The following is a 19020-nucleotide window of genomic DNA, read 5'->3' on the forward strand; positions in this document are numbered from 1 at the left end:
GTTTTATTTTTTGACAAATTTTGCAGAAACATTGATTCTGTTCCAAAAAAGTATTGGGACAAAAGTATGCATCTACCATTCCCAGTTCTCATTTGTGTAGTATTGCCCTAGAGACAAAGGGAGTTTGGCCAATAATTTTCATGGATTAAAATAATAATAATAACAACAACAACAACAATAACAACAACAACAACAATAATAATAATAAAGAAAGTTAGTTACTATTTTCTCTTCTAAGCTATTTACCTAGTTTTTTATACCAGATGTAAACCAAGAGCAACTCAGTATAAATGGTATGTTTGAGTAACAGCGAAATACGACTAGCCCTAGGTCAGTCAGGAATCTAGCCTAAATTTACCTTGCTTAAGTTAGCCAACAGAATACTTTCCTGCATTCCTGAACAATCCCATGTAACTGAAAAAAATAATCTATAGCTAACAGATAATCAAACTGAAGAAGTTTTAAGTTTACTGCCATTTATGCAACACCAACCCATTTACGAGACAGCTATAATATATCATCATTCAAAAAAGTACTAAAATGAGGCCTGTTCTCCTGCTTTCCTTTTTAGGGAAAAATTGTGAAAAGATTCACAATTAAAGTTCTTCACACAAAATCGACTTTGGCTTCAAGTCTATTGGAAAAATATGTGCTTCCTTTTTAAAACTAGAGTGGTACTTAGTTACTAACTAATCAGAATTCTTTTAAATTTTTACTTACACTTCATTAAAATTTTCTATTGATGTTGCAGGTGTAAAAACATCTAGCAATCCTATAACCTGAAAGACAAGGGAATTGACATTTTATTTTTATAAATATATAAAGCAATATATAATTAGTATTGACTGCTTAGAATTTTTGTCAGGAAGCTTACAGATACATGACACACATTCATCTTGAAAACTCAGTGCAACCTGCACAATAGGTGGTTTGTGCAGGTAGAGACACAGCTATTTCCATGACTAATTAAAAAATCTATTAATTACAAGAAGTATAACAAGACTTTAGATGATCAGAGATAAAGACAGGAAAGGTAATGTCTCACTATAGAAAAGCTGGTATTTGGCTTGCACACTCACTATACTTAATATTATGTACAATTTCACAGGTTATCTTGTTCTGCTGTTTATTAATGTTTTTAGCATCCCTTTTGCATGATACTTTTCAATCCACTATGTTTTATTCAGGGCTCCATTCTTCAAGTTACTTTCAAGCAAGTGGATACTCTCACTGAAATAAACTGTCTTATAAACTTAGGCCTAAGTACTGAATTATTTAGGGCCTGATGTTCTAGTATATTTCATCTAGGTATTACGCTGTCCCTAATTTCAACAAGAGTATCTGTCTTAATTTCTCAGTAGAATCCAAATTCAGCAAAAGCAGGTTTGAGGTATTCTCGTTTTCCTGGACTGATGTTTCAATAGCATCCAATAGCAGTGAGCAGAACACTCTATTACTTCAGTTACAGAAGAGCAGGACCACTTGTTTCGGATTTTGTTAGCTGGATCTTCAAGATCAAACTGGATCATTTTATAATAAAAAGGCAGCCTTTTACAGAAAGTCTAATTTACAGTCAGTGACTTCACTACAGACGAGGTAGCTAGGTCCAGGTATCTTGGGTAGCCAGAAGAGAGCTGTACATACTTTTCTAACAAGATTGTACCTAACTGAAATTAAGTCTATATTACAAACTTTTGTCATAAAAATCAGAAGGGAAAGCACTCACTCTTCACTTACGTTCTCATGCTTCATGTGCTTCAGCAACCTAAGCTCTCGGTAGGTCCTCCTTGCATGAATAAGTGATTGGAAAGGTCTTGAAAGCTTTTTTACTGCCACCTTCTGTCTTGTTTTGGTATCATAAGCTGAACTACAAGAAAAAAAAAAGTCTATGTTGAAGGCATGTTCTGTTTCAAAGCTCTCCATTAGTTCACTGTAGTTCACTGGAGAAACTTAAGCTCTGCAGGGGATTCTTACTCCTTCCTTTGCCCTCTTTTACCTTCTGCTCATGGACTGCAACTGGGGGAAGCTAGTCAGCAGTAACCATGAGCATTCAAAGACAGTTCCCATAATGTTTCCTCGGGAAATGCCAGTAACAAATGAACAACAGGTACATGTCTTGAACTGCAGCCCACAGATCCTGCTGACATAAAGCACGTGCTTAACTTCATACATATGGAGATGTCCCACTGAAGAGGACAGTAAATGCACACGTAAGCATTTGCAGGAAAGGGAAACCCACTTGTGTTTTTTGTGCACTACAAGACATGACAAGTACATCACAGCACAGATAAATACGGTCTGCAACATAGCACGGGAATAGAAACAATCCTTTATGTTTTACTTCATGACACTAAACAGTATGATTACAAAAATATTCAGTCTGCTACTTTCTCTTCAGTCTGCTACTTCCTCATATTACAAAAAGAATTGCTTTAAATTGTTATTCATTAAATTAAAATTTTATTCAATTCTAATGCCTCGAAATTCTGTTTAAATTGTAGATAACACTATCTGCAATTGCTAGCAACAGCATTAGCAAGCACAGAACCCTTGCATATTCATCTTCCAGAACATTTTTGAGTTACAAAACACTGAAAGTCAAATAACATGAAAAAATGCACAGTACAGGATTGACAACGGTCAATAGGCACACTAGATGCTAGTATCTCCTCACAGTCAGTGTTTAAAACACTCCTGAGAATTGTGGTAGGATCACCTGTTAGAGACAAAAAGATCTGTCTTGCCTGGAGTGGCTCCCAAACTACTATACCAAGCCTCTAATCAGCTCCGAGGCTGTGGACTCCTACACGTATTTGGTCCACCAGAAAGTCATGAAGAGCCAAGTGCAGCAGAAACTCTTCATTTGCAGTCAGCTAGAGGACAAGGCAGTGTTTCTAACGAGAAGCAAAACCAGATACAAACAACAAAAGCAAGAACTGTGACATCAAAAAGATGATCATGACCCAGCTATCTTAGACTTCACTGAACCTCTCAGAAGGCCAATGCAGAGCACAATCCAGCAATGTTTTATTCAATAAAAACAGAGTAAGAGGAAGTAGATTTAATCAACAAGTTTCTTGCAGGCACCATGAAAGGAGTGAGTCACTCATGAGATAAATGAAATAGATAAGCAGATTACTTAGCTAGTTTCTTGCAAGCATCTCAGAAGTGGATCTTCAGGGAAGTTTTAAAGATGTAGAGGGTTGTGGCTTTGCAGAGCACCTCAGGAAGGGCTTTCCCTGAGCAGAAGAAAGAAAGCATAGGAAGTAGGAGAAGACCCGTATCACTCTGAGGAGAGGTGGAAGGGATATGATAAGACACTTGTTCTGACAGAAGGGTAGGGACACAGTTATTCAGGATATGAGGACACTCTGTTACTCAAATATGTGGAGGAGCTCAAGGAATGAATGGTGCAAGAAGAGCTGACAATAAAGACATGATAAATACCACATGAGTGGCCACAAACACAACATGAAGGTTGCAAAAGTCAATCTGAAGAAATAAAAGGGAAGCCAATGCTTCGCTGTTAGTATAACAAAGATGAGATATAATTGTCATGAGTGTAATCCTGGTCAACGAAGCCAATGGAGAGCACCACAGTCTCAGAAATACATACTTGCTAGATCCATTCTAAGTTTTTCCAGTAAAAAAGGAAATGTTTATACAGATAAATAAATAAGATTGCCCAAAACAGCAATCTGTGCTTAACATCTCAACTATTCTGGCAGTTCACAAGCCTTCCCACTCACTCTTGTACCGGTTTGTGAAATACTGTGTACATTATACAAGCCTAGGAGGAATTAGGTTTTAAATCCCATTATCACGATAAACATCCCTTTCCTCCCAATTCTAAGGTCAAACGTGGGTTTCAGTAGTTTAAAAACTGCTGATCTTTAAGATAGATTGCTTTTTACCCTCCATATGACTCAAGGCTGCAAAGCTTTCAGATGGTATAAAGCACTATTTTCCACTTTCAGTAATTCTTATGACAGCAGCTTCGTAGACCCAGGATGGAAACACGTAAGGACTACCAACAACAAAAACACCCACAACAACAACAACAAAAACACAAAAGCAAACAGAAACTTGAATTTTGGAACCTCCAATGGGAAATGATGAACTGCAGCTCAACAGGCCAGGAGCGGTCTTGGTTCAAACGTGTTCCCTCACAGGCAAGAAACAGTAGCAAGTAGTCAGAGCTAATGCCTTCAAGATTTTTCCTCATTTACCATCATCATAATTCAAGTTATTAACTCTGAAGCATTCAAAACAATAGATTTCGCTTTGTTAGGACTCTTTTGTTTGTCAGATCCAAGGACGACCAGTGTCTGTGAACTCTGCTCGGAGGCAGCAGGCCGCTGCCCGCCTCACTCCCCATCTCTGAGTTTGGACTCGGTCTCTCCCTCTCCCCATTCTACCATCACAGCTGCCATCTGAGTCATCCCCTGAATCGCTCATGGCCCCCTGTGTGAGTTGTTAGGCGGCAGGACTAATTGTGTCCCTGCCCATGCCATTTTCCTCAGAGCATTCGGCTGCCAGACTGGCTCCCCGGACAGCAGGCCTCTGGTGCCAGCCATGGCAGCTCCACGGGCCCAGCTCCGCCTGGCACCACCAGAAACCCTTCCTCTGGGGCCTGCGACCAGCTGCTGGCAAAAACGAGCCCAAACAGCTCCTTCAAAACAAGCCAAAGGCGTGCTGTTATTAAAAAAAAAGGGTTGGAGACCCTCACCTTCCCTTACCATGCACTACACTCACAGCCTTCCCACCTCTGCCTTTAAACTGAGACCACTTCCCTGTCAGGCTCTCGGCCTTTGCAGCTTCTCACCAACAAATGCCAGAAACTTATAGCTCCTTTTTCTTTTGCAAGGTATTTTCTACTGTTGCGGGTCCTTGGGAGCACAGGCTTCAGCTTTGGCAAGCCAGCTGTGTAACAAATGCTTACACCTGGCCACAAACGTCCTCCCAGCGGTTCAGCTACTGCTACCCGAGTTTCTTTCAGGTTACTTATCCTCAGGTGTCCTGCTGCTGATGGTTACGTTATCTCATGTAGCTGGACAGAATAATACCATGGAGATAAACTTTGATACTTGTAAAAGGACATCGTCTCCACACTTCATTTGTAGAAAACAGTGAAAGTGAGTTTTTAATTGCATATTGTCAGTATTTCTAACATTACCATAGAGCAGCACGCCCTCATGCCTCAGCAGTATGTAGGAACACCACGTTAGATAGAATTTCTATCACAACACAAAAAGAAACACAATTTGAACTATATTTTATTTTACCAGGAACAATTTTGTATCAATCTTAGTAATAGCCCTTTTAGACATGATTGCTCTTGACCCAGAACCCCAGACAGTTATGCCAGGCATTTTTTGCTGCCTGTCCTTTCTAAGATCAAGGATATAAACGAGCCAATGTTCTCCCTGCAGGGACGGCATCGTTTTGACACAGATTGGAGACTTTTGCTTGATGTAAATTTCAATCAGTGCCTAAATTAGACATACCTTTCCAGCATTGTCAGCTCCTGCGTCTAACACTTCTGTTGACGTTCCACTAGATGAAAGAAGAATCTCTATTTATATGCACATTTTTCCTGTTCTTTGGGTTTCAGAGAAAAGTTTGAACAAACAAAGCTTATGCAGCCCAGAAACTCAGAAGGCAAAATGCCCAGGTTTCATGCTAACCTCATGACTTTGATTGGGCATGGATTTTAGTAGTTGACGTTTATAAATATTGACAGTACATATAGTCATTTCCTTAGTATCCATGGTCAGTTTATCCCCTGCGGTTGCGGACTGGTAATACTGGACAAACCACTCGTGTGCAACCCATTCACATCCTTCAGGGATTTAGGATTAAGGAGTACACTATTCAGCTCCGGCTATTTAGCCTTTAGATCAGATTTCTTTCAGCAGCTGGAGGGCTGCTTGTGGGAGCCCAACCTATAGAGCCACACATGGAGCCAACTCGTGTCCCATTTAGTGAACTCCAGTAGGTGATGCAGGAAGGACTGCTCGCGGGATCAGCGGGTCCTGTCCCTGAATTTACTAATCTTTGGGCTCTGGGAGGGCTCATTAGCTGGGCACAATACTATACGAGACACCTGGAAAAGACTCAGCTGGAATGAATTGTTGGTCCAGAAAGTTCTCTTCATCCAGGAGTCAGCTCAGGTCTAGCTGATGCAAAGCGAAGCCATGACCCAAGCTGATCATGTGTGGTGCCAGGATGGTGCACCTGCAGTGAGCTCCCAGCTTCTAACAGCTGATTTTCCATAATACCCCATCACCCCAGACAACCATAAGTCTGCAAAGTGTGATTTTGTTTGTGGAAGCACTCTATCTGTACAAATAATTATTCTAAGATATTCTTATGCTAAGAGATTAATTTTGGATTAAGTGGAAAAAAAAATGCAGAGAAGACTAACATTTCCGATTTATTTTATACAATTCAGTGTCCCAGCTTGGGAGGCTGTTACCCCTACATCACCACAAGTTTGACAACTGGTTGGACATCCTACACAAAATTTGGAGGAAATACTATGCACAAGTGGATCCTTAAATTTGTTCCATGTGATGATGATACTAGGTCTAGGATACGTATGTTCGAGGCTACTGTTTTTACTTCTTTCACTGCAGCACAACACAGGAGTTTCTTTCCTTCACTGGTCAACCCAGGGGCCACACTCCTCCAGTAAGTGAAGATTCCCCATTGCATGTAAGTATAAGGGGAAAAAACAAAAGAAAATGAAATGTAATTCATGCTCAAAACACAGATTCACATGAGCAGAACTTTAATTTTGGTAAGAAAGAAGGTAACATCCAGAAAATAAAATGGAATTACACAGGATATCTGTCACATATTTGGTACAGCCACAACCTTGAGCTCTTATCCACAGACCTAAGCTCCCTTTCACAAACTCTTCGACTCCTTTCATCACAGGAGACACGAACCTCCTTATGCCCAAATGTCCTGACTTCCTAAAAAAAAAGCGGGTAACAGCAGCAGAAGGGTGTATGTGAGCAAGCTTTGGGGGGAAGGAACAGAAGAGAGGTCAGCATTCAGAGCACATAAGCACTGCCACAGACAGTCCTTACTGCACTGTGCATCGGGAAGTAAATTAGGAAAAGGGGGACACACAGAAATCCTGTCCTGGACATTTTCTATTGCCCAGTTCCTCACAACTGCAGTGAATGAGTGAATGACAGCTCTTTTTACAGCTCACATAAATGTCACTTAATTAAAGTCATCACATGAATAACAAGGCTTTTGGGTTTTGTTTACAAGGTTTACTTTGTGATCTTTGTCTTCTGGGTCTTCTCCAGGATCTTGCTCTTCTTTTTTTTTTTTTTTTTTAATAAAGATTTTTTTTTTTTTAAGGAGTCCACCTTTTATTGTAGTATGGAATATCTCCTCAGGTGTATATAAATACCTGAATGGAGGATACAATGGAGACAGAGACAGCCTCTTTTCAGTGGTGCCCAGGGACAGGACAAGAGGCAGTGGGCACAAACTGGCACACGGGAGGCTCCCTCTGACCATCAGGCAGCATTTCTGTGCTGTGTGGGTGGCTGAGCACCGGCACAGGCTGCCCAGGGAGGTGGTGGGGTCCTCTCCTTAGAGACGAAAAGCCGCCTGGACGTGGTCCTGGGCAGCCTGCTCTGGGTGGCCCTGCTTGAGCAGGGGGTTGGACCAGGGGGCCTCCAGAGGGCCCTGCCAACCTGTCAGTAGTCTTAAAAAAAGTACACACAGCATCTACCCAGCACCAGAAAATGTACCATAACAGCTATTGGCAGTGCAGCAAGAGAACAGCAGAACAAGGCCACACACAGTAAGCTTAAGCTAAGCAGCAAAGAAAATCCAGTAACTGGCTCATTTGTTTCTTCTTTATAAATGTTTTGTTACTTTACACAAGTTCTAATTGGTGATTTCCACCCCCAAGAGCCAGACTTACGGTACGGAGTTTATATTTGTTAACTAAACCACACAAATCACAACACGTACGTGCATCGGAAGGAACCCATAGAGAAAAAATGAGACAGTTACAAGACAAAGGGTGGGAGGATGAGTAATGGGCATCTCTGAAACAACGCGTTTATCTCCCATTAGAGAAGAAAACCTTCCTTGATGGTGTCAGGTTATTGCATTGTAAAATTATATCCTATCACTTGGATATTATTCTAACACACTATGCTGAACACTCCCATCAATTGTTCTGGCTTTAGTTCAATCACTGTCAATTATCTCAGATTAATTTACCACTCGATCTAAATATAAAAGCGGGAAATATCTATTAGATATGCGACACAATTGTTCATTAACCAACATAAAAACAAGTGCATACTCTTATGCAGACATTGCAATGGTACTAAAAAATAATTGCTACCCATTTGTTTACAGGCATTGCCAATCTTTTTTTAATGTTACAACACGGCAATAATGATGCTGTATCAGCCTCTGAATCCACGAGCTATTTTTTGTTTTCTGATCTGTCTCTTCTGTCTCCACAGTGACTTAAATATTCAAATAACTTTAGGGAAGCGCAGTCACACTTTTCTAGGTGAAGTTATCGCCAGTATAGCTTATAGCAGTGGGAGTGATGCATATAAAATTACCGCTGTGAGAAAAACATACAAAAGGTTGGGGTCAGAAGCTGTCAGCTTCCTCAGCACATGTAGCCAACTCATGGATACTAAAATAATCGTGTATTTTAGATGGCCTATAAGCCCAGTGCCGGTATTTAAGCAAGAAAATCAGTCAACTGCCACAAAGCCAGATTAATGCTAATGACAACTGTATTCTATTCAGCATTTCATTAGGAAAGGCTGCCAGGTAGTTACAAATTACGGGCTCAGAACCTACAGCTAGAGATGTTAGCAGGTAATGTGGATATAACGTTTAATATGAAAAACACTAGTGCTTTCAAATATATTGCATAAATCTAAACAGACAAAATGCGACTTACATTCTCGTCCTTCTTTTTCCTATTCCTCCCCCACTTCTCCTTCACATTTCCTGTTTTTTCTCCCTGCACTGGCCAAAATATTAAACGTTAGCACTTTGTTCTCAGGTCACGTAGGGGTTTTGCAGCGCCCTGTCTCCCTCGAGCCTACACCCAGAAGAAGGACACGGGCTTTTAGGTACCAACCAGCTAAGGGCTCTGAAATTGCAAACAGCTCTTTGGGAAGCTTTGTTGAAGCAACCAGGCTCTGAGACTCTGGAAAGGGATTGTGCACCCTGGGCAACTGCAGTCACAATCAGTTGTGATGGCCGGAGAGGAAAGCAGTTAGCTAGCCACTGCTATACCATGTGGCTAGGAAGGTGCATCTTATAACCAGCTATACTGAAGGAGGGACGGAGGAGACCCTTTGCTGAGAATTTTTTATTTTAATCATATATTCCTATGACCACACAAAAGGCTGTAGTTCCATATTTCTTGCTGTCTTTCTGCCACGACTGGCTCGTCTTGTGCCCCTCATCTCTTTGCCACCTCATGCCCGCCCCGCTCTCTCAAGAAGGTCTCACTAATTCCCCCCGAAATAAAACCAGCAAAATACAAAGTGGTCTTTCCCACTTCTTGAGCTTGCATTTTTTTCCACCCTTCCTGCAACTCCTTCCACCACACTCCTCACACACATACGGGTGTTTCTCATCTGCTCTCTAACTACTCCACTGGCTTAGTGACGGTGCCCTACCAACAGATCTCTGCCACGGTTATTCTCAGCCCTTCTTATCCTTCTCCACAAACACTTCCTTTCTGATTCAATTTCTTTCACTAAAAGCATTCTTAGACACTTTCATTTTAAACATGAACCTCGACTCCACTGATTACCACCCCTCTTCCCTTTCCTTTCCAAAGTCAGTAGCTACGCTGTTCTAACAACTGAAAAACACGTAGAATAAAACGGGATGGAAGGAGTCCTGTGCGGGCTGCACTCCATCCCAGCACTCCAGCAAAGCCACCTTCACCCGGCTCTCCAGTGCTGCCTCCCTGGCCAACGCTCAGAAATGCTCTCCTGTCTTCTTTCTTCCTTGATCTTTCTTTCACGAAACGTCTTGAATTCTTGACCTCCCTTGGCTTTGTAGCTGCAAACCCCATGGTGTCTTCATTCCTAACAGCTATTTCGTCATCTTCCTCTGACGGTCTTTCATGCTCTGCAACATTTTTTTTGCTTAACTTCTTCTCATCCATTCATTCTAGCAATGCTGTTGCAAAGATCCTTTTCCTAACATGTAACATTGACCATGTAACTCTTTTTATTTATCCCCTCACCCCTCCCAAGTGTTTTAACAAGCTCAGAAGGGCTCTTTGTAAATATATGCAAAACAAATGAAAGCCCTCAAAACTCTCCTTCTGAATGAGGCATACCAAAATCAGACAACTGCTAATGAAGCTTGGACAGCGCTATGTTAACAACATTGTTTACTATTTTCCCAGTAAAATCTAATTATATTTAGGACTAAGTTCTGCCCCTGTATGTGCATCCGAAACAAAAGAGCTAATCCAAAAGAAGAGCAGCCCAAAGTGAGCCCACTGAAGTCAACTGGCTCTACACGTGCCTGGGATCCTGCCTTTAGCTTGTAAAGATCTACACGGTCTTCGGTTTCCAGCTGTATTTACATGCAGGAGCTGTGTGTTATCACCACTCCAAAAGCTTATCTAAGCATGTACTATTTAAACAAGCCTGGATTGTTACAACGACACACATCGTAATTCCGGTAAGGTGATCTTAGAGTTGAAATCTTACACTTAGTATCACTAAGGCGAAGTAAAAGGTCCCTTTAAAAACATTATCATACAAAAGTCACCAAGTACAATCTTGGATGGGGGAATTTTTTGCTTTGTTAGTCAAAGACAATTTATATCAGGTTTTTAAAAAACTCACACACTACTCAGTTAGCTCAGCATCAAGGACAACCTCCGTAATCTCACATTGCAGTCTTGCATGCTACTGCCCTACATACACCGCAAGTGACAATCCAGCCAGAAATCACAGGACTGGGTGGATGGGGGAAAGAAGGGGCTGAACTTCAGGATTAAAGTCTTCTGCTTTTATTTTTCCACTTGCACTTCCTCAAAGCAAAATAGAAGCCTAAGCCACCCCCCAGTTTTTACACAAGATAAGCCAGGACAAAAACGGAATGGACCTTAAGCCTGCTCTTACGGTTAGCGGGACGGAGGGACCGACCTGTGTAAGTGCTACACCATGTAAATGGCTTAAGGCAGGCTCTGCCCACCCGCTTCCCGAACTGAGGCCTGTGTCATTACCCTCTGACTTAGCAGGCTACTTTTAAAAATGTATTATGCTACCTGAGTTTGTGCTAGGCATTGCATAGTCTTAAAGTTAAAGGAGAGTGACTGCCCGAGGAAAGGCAAAAGGTACGGAAAAATCAGCGCAGGGAAAGCACTACTGATACCAACGGCTTCTGAGGAAACAGCACACAGGTTTCTGTTTGGGAAGAAGTCCTTGACTCACTTCTGTTAATCTTGCAAGGTCTTTTCTTTCCAGGGAAGGCAGAAAACAGAGTTTTCAATATGCTAATGGGAAATCACCCGTTGGAGAGATCAGAGACAGCATGCTGCAGAAGGCTGCCTATACCTCCCAGGCAAAGGTAGGATTAAGTAGGTTGGAAGACAGTTTACAAAAGCTGGCATGAAAAGAAACGTACAGGCTTTAAAAAAAAAAAAAAAAAAAAAAAAAACAACAGCAAAGCAAAGAGCTATCCATGTTACATAATTTGGGGTATAATAAAAAAGCTTTAAAATAGAAGAGATGAAGAAGCTGTTTTTCAGACAGGTGGCAACACCAAGTCCCAGAGGGAAAGGTGGACAGGTGCCAGAGCACATGGGATCCAACAAGGAGATACAGCTGAGAGGCAGAGATGCTGCAGGCTGGGGATCTTGCTTATAAGCAGTATCACCAGAGCAGTCGATAAGACTTGAACACAATCAGAAATATTATTTAAAAGATGGAATCACAAGAGACAAGAATTTAAGATACAGCTTGACCTCCACCTGTTTTCTCTAGAACTGCAACAAAATGACTGTAGATGAAAATTACCTTGTGAAAGTTTGATTGTTTTCCATCTAAATGGCTATCAGCTTAAATGCTGCACTTAAAACCAAAAATGTTTTTAAAACGCACAATTAGCAGGGACAGGGTACGGTCTAAAAAAGTCAAACAGCTCTCTGATTTCAGTGAGAGATAAACCCAACTCTGAGGGTGGACATTGTGCAAGGAAACTTCAAATTAAACAATTTAGCAGGCTGGGTTTGAGGAAGAGTCATTTTCAAATATATATATGTAAATCTACCTGCTAATCGAAGCGATAGCACAAGAAGAAGTTGACTCCAAACGAAACAGTTGTGCATGTAAATTTGATACATGCCAATATGCAAACAACTCCTGAAAAAAGAAAAATTGACAAAAACGTACTGTTGAAGACTCCATTGGTCACTTTAAATGTAATTAAACTACCATACACATCCCATGCATTCACAGGGCTTTAATTCTTCCCCTGAATTAAAAACAAAATCAGATCTGAGAGCAGCCAATGGAAAGACAACCGCCAGCTTGAATGGCCACAGCAGAGAGCCAAGGTAGGAAGCCCTCTGTGCAGTTATGATACATGAGTAATGCAAAGAGTACTGCAGGAGTGAAGAACTTGAGGGAAAGAGCTCACAGTTCTCTCTCTGGTTCATGTGGATGCTGAAGCGCAACTCCCTTCAGCAGTGTGGCTGCGATCTTTCCAGGATTTCCAAGAAGGACTTTTCTGTATGATGTGCATTCGAAGTGAGAAAAGCAGTAAAGTTCCTGGTACCAAGGCAGATATTTTATACATATCTGCATCTAAATAAAAAAGAAGAAAAGCATACTGGGAAGCACTGTGCTTGATATCAATATTAGCATTTTGAAACAAATTCACTTTTGGAGAGGTACGTAATAATTAATCCAAATGCAAACTGTATTAAACGTACGAAACATCGATAAATTGGGCCAAAACATGGCCTCCTGACACAAACTCTTCAATAGATTCAGAGCTGCAAGCAAAGAAAACGGCAATCAGAAGTTAGTGTAAATGCAAATATTTGCCTTATACTTATTACCAAGTATCACTTTAGTTGCACAAGTCTATCTGATGTTGCTGACAATTTACTGTAAAAAAGGAAAGGGTAAGACTACAGAAGAGGTTCCCTGAGGTAAAAAAAAAAAAAAAAAAAAGATTTGTTACAACAACTTTGTTCCTGTTTTAAAGCCAGTGTTTGGAGTTCAGGACTTTGGCTTCTATTCAGCAAAGCACTTAAGAATTTGTTTAATTCCAATGGTTTCTGTAAGACTTAAACATGTTTTTAGACATTTTACTGAATAGGAGTACAATTATTCACAAAAGCAATATAGCATATTACTCAAGGGAATGATTGTGTCTCGTGTGTCTCCTGAGTAAAGCATGTGCATATAGAGGGAAAAAATCAATTTCAATACAGACTAAAAATAGATGGCTTTTCTGAGACATGAACCTTTTCCTCACATTCAAGATCTGTTTGGGTTTATAGTTCATCGATGTTAACAAGGCTATTAATGTAGAGCAATATTTTATTACTCTATTTAATTCCTAAACGTATATTTTAGAATAAACCTTTCCTATAGCATCTTCCAGTCTTCATTCTATATGCCAGTTCTAGGTTTCTCCATTGACAAAATACTGGGATTTGCTTCACGGACAGCAAAGAAGTAGGTACAATAAATTAACACTAACACTGTTTAAAAAAAACAAAACAAACCACAAAAACAACAACAAAACGCCAGCTGTGCTGCAAGTGAACCACCACATGTTTTCATTTCCTTTGCAATTTCTCAAAAGTCTTGACATCTCATTACAAAATTCAGCAGAGTAGTTCTTCCCCTTAAGACTAGGGAAGTATAAACAGGAAAACTAATCAGAAATGCAGGTTTCATTGGAATACGACAGTAGTTTTTTCTCATACTATATAACCAGCTCCTACTTTGTAAAATCATAGAGAAAGAAAACTAAGAATTTGTCTTCTAAATAAACTATGTCCTTGTGAAACTATTCACAACAATCAGATAGACACAGGACTATACCCTTAACTACAATGAGAGGTATCAATATTTACACAATGTTTGCCTATATTTCCCTGGTGAAAACATAAAACTAAAATAATAAAGAAGAGAAGAATTAAAAGATAGTCCTCACTAGTCCTGAGTGTTTCTGCTGGTTATCGGAGGGCTTTTAAATACATATTCCTATTTTACTTGTAACAGAGGCACTTCACGGAGCTAGAGAAGGAAGCAATAAATAAGAAACTCCATAAACGTTCTCCAGTATCTGGCTGTGAAGAGGAAAAAGTGAGTGAGACTATTCACAAGTTTAGTCAATGGCAAAAAGTTAAGTTCTAAAGAAACCTTTTTGGTATAGCACATTTGCTTGAAGGCCTGCTATATATTGTTTTTACGTACTTCCATTTAGCTTATAAAAGCAGCATGCTTCTTTTACAGAAACTCCTTAAACATTACTATTATTTCCAAACATTGATTCAAAGCTTTTGTAAGCAAAGCGTGCATCAAACATGAAAGCAATAGCCTGATCTGCGCCGGGAGCTCCCCAAACTGCAAACTCGCTATAGGAATTCACTAAAAAAAAACGGAAACGGCTGTATGATAAGGAGATGTGATAAACCCTTATGCAACAATAAGACTCCAAAGTCCTTGGGGCCTCGTTCTGTCCTAATTTGTGTCTCCCCCTGAAGCCCCCCAGCAAAACCCCTCTCTCCCACAGCGGTCTGCAGCCTGCCTCGCCTGAGAGGGGTCCCCAAGGGGCTCCAGCCACCCCGCTTGTTTCTGAGGTGAAAATTCAACCCGATTCTTTGTTCAGTGGTCCTGCCATTGCCTCGTTTGCCAGGAAGAGCGGAGCTCATGGACACACGTGCAGACGTAGGGTTTATACGGCGACGACATGGAGCGGACGAGCAGCGGGACTGAGGGGGCCAGCAACAGGCAGCCCTACAGCCCTTCCCCAAACCCTACAAGTGGGGACCACGACCGTGTGAGGGGACCACGACCGTGTGAGGGGACCACGACCGTGTGTGGGGACAGGTGCCCGTTTCCCACTGGGGCACGCCATGACTGTGCAACATTTTCAGCTCTGGGGCAACCACCTCCAGCCCGAGCGGGCCGTCACGGGGGCCCCCAACTTTCCCTGAGGGAAGGCCGGCGCGGCTGCCCGGTTGCCCGGGTTACGGCGAGGCACGGCCGGCGGCCCCGGGCGGCCGTGAGGGAGGCAGGGAGGGCGGCGTGCTGAAGGGAGAGCGCCCGCCGCCGCTCCCCGCTGCCGGCGGGGACACCCCCGGCCCCACTCGGCGCCCCGTTCCCACCCCGGGCGAGCCGCCCCGAGCCCCGCTCGGCTGCACGCAGGTCGGCGGCGAGGCCTGGCGGCCCCGGCCGGCATTGTGTGCCCGGCGCCGGGCGGGCGGAGCGGGGCCCCCCGGGCAGCACCTGCCGGCTGCCGGCCCCTCTCCCGCCGCCCCGCACCTACCACACGGAGCCGTAGGCGCCGGAGCCCACGGGGGTGAGGTTCTGGTAGCGCTGCGGCACCTCCCACACCGTCTTGTTGAGCTCCTGCCGGTAGAAGCCGCCGCGCTCGGACATTTTGGCGGAGCCGCCGCCGGCAGCGGCAGCAGCAGCAGCGGCAGCCGCCCCTCAGCCGGGGCGGGGAGCGAGGCGGGCACGGCCGGCGCCGCCGGGGAGGAGGGACCGGGAGGGGAAGGGGAGGGGAAGGCGGAGGACAGGGGTGGCAGCAGCAGGGACAGGAGTCGCGGCCGGGGAGGTGGCGGTGCCGCCAACACACCTCTCGGCCACCTCCTTGCCCCGCGCAGAATCGTTAGGGTTGAAAAAGCCCTCCGAGATCATCTGGTGCAACCATCACCCTGCCACCAGTGTCACCACTAGACCATGTCCCCTAGCACCACGTCCAACCTTTGCTTAAACACCCCCAGGGACGGTGACTCCACCACCTCCCTGGGCAACCTCTTCCAATGCCTGACTGCGCTTTCTGAGAAGAAATGTTTCCTCATTTCCAGCCGGAACCTCCCCTGGCACAACTCGAGGCCATTCCCTCTAGTCCTATCACTAGTTACCTGAGAGAAGAGGCCGACCCCCGGCTCCCCACACCCTCCTTTCAGGTAGCTGTAGAGAGCAATGAGGTCTCCCCTGAGCCTCCTCTTCTCCAGACTAAACAACCCCAGTTCCCTCAGCCGCTCCTCACAGGACTTGTGTTCCAGGCCCTTCACCAAAGACTCAAGCCCTCAAGATGAAGATGGGAAAAGTCTTGAAAATGTTAAATCCCCCAAACACACCACCTAAATTAAAATGTTCTCTGATTTGTTTATTTGTTGGTGGTTCTTTTATTGTTGTTTGTTTGTTTTCAAAATACACTGATACAGTATCTCAGCGACTTGTGGAATCAGCAATGTTACCACTATATTTGCCTCTGGAATCAGCAGCATTACCCCTGTATTTGCCTGCGTATAATTTCCTTTTATAACTTCTTACACTCCCTTGAGCGCCTCTAAATAACTTGTATGCAGCCTGCTTGCATAGATTCACTGTATGGAGATTATTCTGCATCTGCTTTTGAAGCAGTGGGGAAAGTAGATCCTGTCTTTTCAGAAGCCTCATATAAGGGCACCATCTTCCTATACCAAGCATTGCAGTTCAGACAAAAGGGTGCTCAGCCTTATGGTAGGACAGCACTGTGAGTATACAAAACATGTACACTTGGATAATTCCAAGCATAATGAGCCAGAAGGCAAGTTTTATGGATGCTCCAAGCACTGTACAGTTCAAGTTCAGCTCTGAAATCCCAGATCACGTTGGACTTCCATACCAAGACTACCTGAGTGAACAGCACCAGCAACTGGCATTTGCTCATTGCATTTCAGGTTAAAAAAGTCCATGAATTATATGAGTACAACCATTTGGAACCATCCACACAAGGAGAACTAAGAAATTCCAAAGCCACAACCTAAGTTTTTTTTCCACCCTGCTCTAGTGCAACGAACATCTCTGGTCCTCTAGAATCTGCTCCTTGGTCCCTTTCTGTGTTGTTAATTTCTGGGCATAGTATATGGAGTAAGTGGCAAGTGTGAAAAATCTAATAACTCATTTATGTATCTTGTTTTTTTCTCAGTACTACCATTTTGAATTTTAAAATCAGAATAACAGTAGTCACTCTATACCAAGCCAAGAAGAAATATTTCTTCCCTACCCTCCTAAAGTAAGATAGCCAAAATGTTTTACAGTGCCAAAAATGAAGCAAATAATCCTACTTGCTGACTTACTGTACTTAGCCTCTTGCAGTGTTTTGGCCTCTGGACCTTCACCCACTCACCAAGCGTTAGATTGTTTCTTGCTAACTGCATCAATGATTTTTGGAAGTTAAATCTATCCATATCTGCTCAAGCTTCTAATCATGCAATTCCCACAGGAGTTAATTTTTTGTCATTGATATTTACAGTCTCTCTCAATTTCCTGTCTTCTGTGAGCTTCTGTCAGATATTTGTGTTGCAATCATTACTGTGAGATTGTGTTTGATTACCATGTTTTATTGGATACTACATATACAATGTTCTTCTCCATGTAATGAGGGAGATATTAAAAAGCATGCTTACAAAATGAATCCCCATTACACCCCAATAACCACCTGTTTACCCTCCTGCATTAATTATACTGACATTTCTATTCAGTAGGATTAGTTTCTTTTAACTAAGATTTTGTGAAATATCACGAGCTAAAATCCATATATGATAAATCTGGAGGGAATGAAATTAACCCCCAGGAACCCAGGGACCATGGAGGACAACACATTTGAGTTGTTTCAGAGCTAGGTAGGTTATATGTCTCTCAACACCTCCTGTAAAGCAAGCCCTATCCAGCTGCTCCTCCTTTTCTGCTGTGGGAGGAACAGCTCATCCATCCTTGCTGACTCAGCTAAGGCAGCATGATGAAAAGGAAGAGGCTGCTTTCTCAGTGAGCCATCTTCTTTTCTGCTAGATCCTGTTTTACAGGCTGGCCAGTTGTTTACATGTACAACAGAGAGGAGTGTGAGTGCACTCTGAAGAGGTGTGAAGGAATAAGGAAGTAATAAGGTTATGGCTTCCTCTGTATATACTTGCCTTCTTAGGAACTTTCATTTCCAGTACATGAGATAATGCCACATTAAGCTGCACCTAAAGCCGCGTTAGGGCTGACCGTGGGCCAGGGGAAGCCATAAAACTGATAGTGGGCACTATGTTGGTAAGTGCCCCTTCCTGCCTGCACTGCCTGATGCATAACTCTTTGCAACGTTGATGCTAATAATAAAAATGGAAATTCAAAGGAAGAAAGAGAGCCACCTAAATAGTGAAAACATGTCATTTCCTGGTTGGAAATAGATTCATGGTATTGTAAAACCAGGACTGATTTAAAACAGGCTGTGGAAAACATCGTATGTCAGCACAATGGAGTTCTGACTGTTCCCAGTGTAATTCCTGTAAACTGAGGGATGCTTTAACCAAAGATTTACAAAATATCAGTGAAGTTTTAGAATGAACCACCTTGGTTCTGCTGCTAGATCTGCTACAGAGTTAATTGTGAACTCGGAGATGCCCATGAATAGATTTCACCATAACCACCTCAAATGAATAACAGTAAAAGAAAACTGAGAATACCATGAAGATGTTTTCTATCCTGCTGTCTTTTGAAAATGTTGTAAGGAATATTTGACATGTTTATAAAAGAAAAATTGATCTTGGCATGTTATATACATTATTGTGAACAATAAAACATTGTGGTAATTAGCTATAGTGCTGGTTTTATTTTCAGGTTATTGTGAATTTCTGAAACCATGTCTATGAATATGTAATTATTACATAGGAAAGCTGTCACTGTTTGTAATGACATAAAAGACGAAGTACAGGCAACAGGAAAGGCTTAATGGAGCCCTCTGTAAATAGCAAGTCAA

At 42.5% G+C, this 19020-nt stretch overlaps 1 protein-coding gene across 4 annotated transcripts in view; it reads right to left on the reverse strand.

The window, feature by feature from the left end:
• Positions 1-15756, reverse strand: part of MAPK11 (mitogen-activated protein kinase 11) — a 33872-nt gene extending 18116 nt beyond the window's left edge. Inside the window, exons 1-3 of one of the 4 annotated variants that reach the window (XM_040549566.1) lie at positions 15556-15756; positions 1738-1867; positions 721-779 (exon numbers count right to left, since the gene is read on the reverse strand). In XM_040549566.1, coding sequence (XP_040405500.1) covers positions 721-779; positions 1738-1867; positions 15556-15668 — 302 coding nt within the window. In that variant the 5' untranslated portion in view covers positions 15669-15756. Of the gene's footprint in view, positions 1-720; positions 780-1737; positions 1868-1996; positions 2335-2716; positions 2960-8965; positions 9018-15555 lie in introns of those variants that run through there. The other 3 variants (XM_040549572.1, XM_040549570.1, XM_040549558.1) reach the window with 3 other exon arrangements.
• Between the last annotated feature and the right edge of the window lie 3264 nt (positions 15757-19020).

This window comes from Cygnus olor, chromosome 1 (assembly GCF_009769625.2).
Source record: "Cygnus olor isolate bCygOlo1 chromosome 1, bCygOlo1.pri.v2, whole genome shotgun sequence".
NCBI classification, from domain to species: Eukaryota; Metazoa; Chordata; class Aves; order Anseriformes; family Anatidae; genus Cygnus; species Cygnus olor.